Raw genomic sequence first — 2,294 nt, forward strand, 5'->3', positions numbered from 1 at the left:
TCCCTGGTGTTGCCGCCCCCCAGCCCCGGCTCACCTCCCTGGTGTTGTGCAGGCATTTGGCCTCGATGTCATATCTCTCCTCATCCACCACCTCCACCTTGGCGTGCAGGTCCCGGCACAGGTCCTGGGGAAGCAGGGGAGTCAGGAAGGGAGATGAGGGAGCCGCTCAGCCCCCAGCCCCCCTTTTCCACCTCCCAGCCGGGTGCCCGGCCCCTCCTCCACCTCTGTGGAAGGGGCTGATAGACCCCTTCGCTCTGAATGGAAGTCCTTTCCGAATGTACTTATCGCTAAAAAGTTTTCTTATGATAAAAGAATGTAAGTTAATTGTAGAAATTTTGAAAATTATATATTAAGCAAAAATAATAAAATAAGGGGACTTCCCTAGCGGTCCAGTGATTAAGACTCTGTGCTCCCAATACAGGGGACACGGGTTCGATGGAACTAAGACCCCGCATGCTGCACGGTGCAGCCTAAACAAAAAAAACAATACTAATAATAATAAAATAGGAATAATTAGTGATAATAATTATTATTATTTAATTAATAATAAAATAGGAATTATTACCACCAGGCAGTAATAACATAGGTTACCGCCTGGAGGTAACCGTCGGTGACATGTTGGTCTACAAATGGTGGGACTTCCCTGGTGGTCCAGTGGGTAAGACTCCGAGCTCCCAATGCAGGGGGCCTGGGTTCCATCCCTGGTCGGGGAACTAGATCCCACATGCATGCCACAACTAAGACCTGGCACAGACAAAATAAGTAAATAAATGTCTTTTTAAAAAAATGGTCCCTGACTTACGATGGCTCAGCTTATGATCTTTTTTGCCTTTATGATGGTGAGAAAGCAATACAAATTCAGTAGAAACCATCCTTGGAATTTTGAATTTTAATCCTTCCCAGCCAGGCTAGTGATGTTCGGTGCTGGGCAGTGCAGCCCCAGCTCCCAGGCAGCCCCACGCTAGTGAGGGTGGCCACCCACACACGTAAAACCCTTATGTACCAGACAACCATCTGCTTTTTCATCGTCAGTAAATTACATGAGATATTCAACTCTTTATTGTAAAATAGGCTTTTCTGTTAGTTGATTTCGCCCAACTTTCAGCTACCGTGAGTGGGGTCCTCACACGGTTAAGCTGGGCCAGGTGAGCTGTGATGTGCGCTGGGTGAGGCGTAGACAGTGCACTTTGGACCTACGACAGTTTCACCTGACGATGGGTTTCTTGGGACTTAACCCCATCGTAAGTCAAAGGAGATCTGTATCTCCTTCCGGGCCCTTCACTCTGCAGTTACTGATGTTTAAACTCTTATCAATGTTATAAAAACATTAAAGGCCCATTTGCAGGGGAAGGACGGGCAGGTCTGGAGAAGTGGGCCCTCCCAAGCGTTGGCCAGCTCCCCGCTCTGCACGCTGCTCCGATACGCGACCTGGTCCCTGCTCAGCCCCCCCCACCCCCCGCAAGCAAGACCCTCCTCCCTGCTGAGGCTCCCTTCCCGCTCGTAAAATGGGACCCAACGCCCCACCCCAGCCCGCCCCCGCCCCACGGGGTTGTGAAGACTAATGAGAGAGCTTGGGGCCGAGCCAGTCTGAGCCCCTGCCGCGGGGCTGCGCGCCGCTTCGGGAGCCCCTCTCCCATGCCCACCTGCAGGGCGCTGAGCGACAGGCCTCGGGTCTGCAGCGCGGGGATGCGCTCGGCCAGGTAGCGACTCTTCTCGGCCTCCCGCGCCTCGTGCTCTTGCTCCCAGCACTCCTTGGCCTTGGCCAGCATCAGGCTCTGCGCAGGACACACCCGGTGAGCGCGGCCCTGGCCCCCCACGGCAGCGGGGCCCGAAGGGGAGGCGGGCCCCCGACCGCCAGCCCGGCCCCGGACGAGGCCCCGCCCAGGCAGCCGCCAAGAGTGGGAGTGTGTGCGCGGCCCCGTGACGCCAAAGCCCGGGGGACCACACACCAGCACCCGCGCTCTTGGACCCCGGACCTTACTGTCCTTCAATCTTCCTCTTACCATTTCTCATCTTTTTGGGCCCCAGAGCTCCTAAGAAAGAATCTCTTACCAAAATAAAGCAAGCCCTCTGCCCCCACCAGGGGTCCCACCCTGAACATGGCCCCGCCTCCTGCCAAGCCCTGGGAAGGTGCCGGGACCAGAATTCCGGGTTCCCGCCCTCTGACCACAGGCTCCAGGCTCTGGCCAGACTCCCTCTGCCGCGTCCTCCTCCATCCCCTCTCGTCCTCCGTCCCCTCCTCCTCCTTCCCCTCCTCCTCCATCCCCTCCTCCTCCTTCCCCTCCTCCTCCATC

General features: G+C 56.1%; 1 protein-coding gene and 1 long non-coding RNA gene across 5 annotated transcripts in view; one reads left to right on the top strand and one right to left on the bottom strand.

The window, feature by feature from the left end:
• TNNI1 (troponin I1, slow skeletal type) overlaps positions 1 to 2,294 on the bottom strand; it is a 5,733-nt gene that overhangs the window by 2,920 nt on the left and 519 nt on the right. Inside the window, exons 2-3 of the mRNA XM_027095957.1 lie at positions 1,644 to 1,775; positions 35 to 124 (exon numbers count right to left, since the gene is read on the bottom strand). Of these exons, the coding sequence (XP_026951758.1) occupies positions 35 to 124; positions 1,644 to 1,769 (216 nt within the window). The 5' untranslated portion in view covers positions 1,770 to 1,775. The remainder of the gene's footprint in view (positions 1 to 34; positions 125 to 1,643; positions 1,776 to 2,294) is intronic.
• The window catches only part of LOC113614441 (uncharacterized), a 5,878-nt gene that overhangs the window by 2,596 nt on the left and 988 nt on the right, over positions 1 to 2,294 (top strand). For 3 of the 4 annotated variants that reach the window (XR_003430627.1, XR_003430629.1, XR_003430628.1), the window contains one exon: positions 1,072 to 1,313. This is a non-coding gene — a long non-coding RNA (uncharacterized LOC113614441). Of the gene's footprint in view, positions 1 to 1,071; positions 1,314 to 2,294 lie in introns of those variants that run through there. The other variant, XR_003430630.1, reaches the window with a different exon arrangement.

This window comes from Aethalodelphis obliquidens, unplaced genomic scaffold (genome assembly GCF_003676395.1).
Source record: "Aethalodelphis obliquidens isolate GAN/ISIS:26980383/991018 unplaced genomic scaffold, ASM367639v1 scaffold97, whole genome shotgun sequence".
In the NCBI taxonomy this organism is placed as follows: domain Eukaryota; kingdom Metazoa; phylum Chordata; class Mammalia; order Artiodactyla; family Delphinidae; genus Aethalodelphis; species Aethalodelphis obliquidens.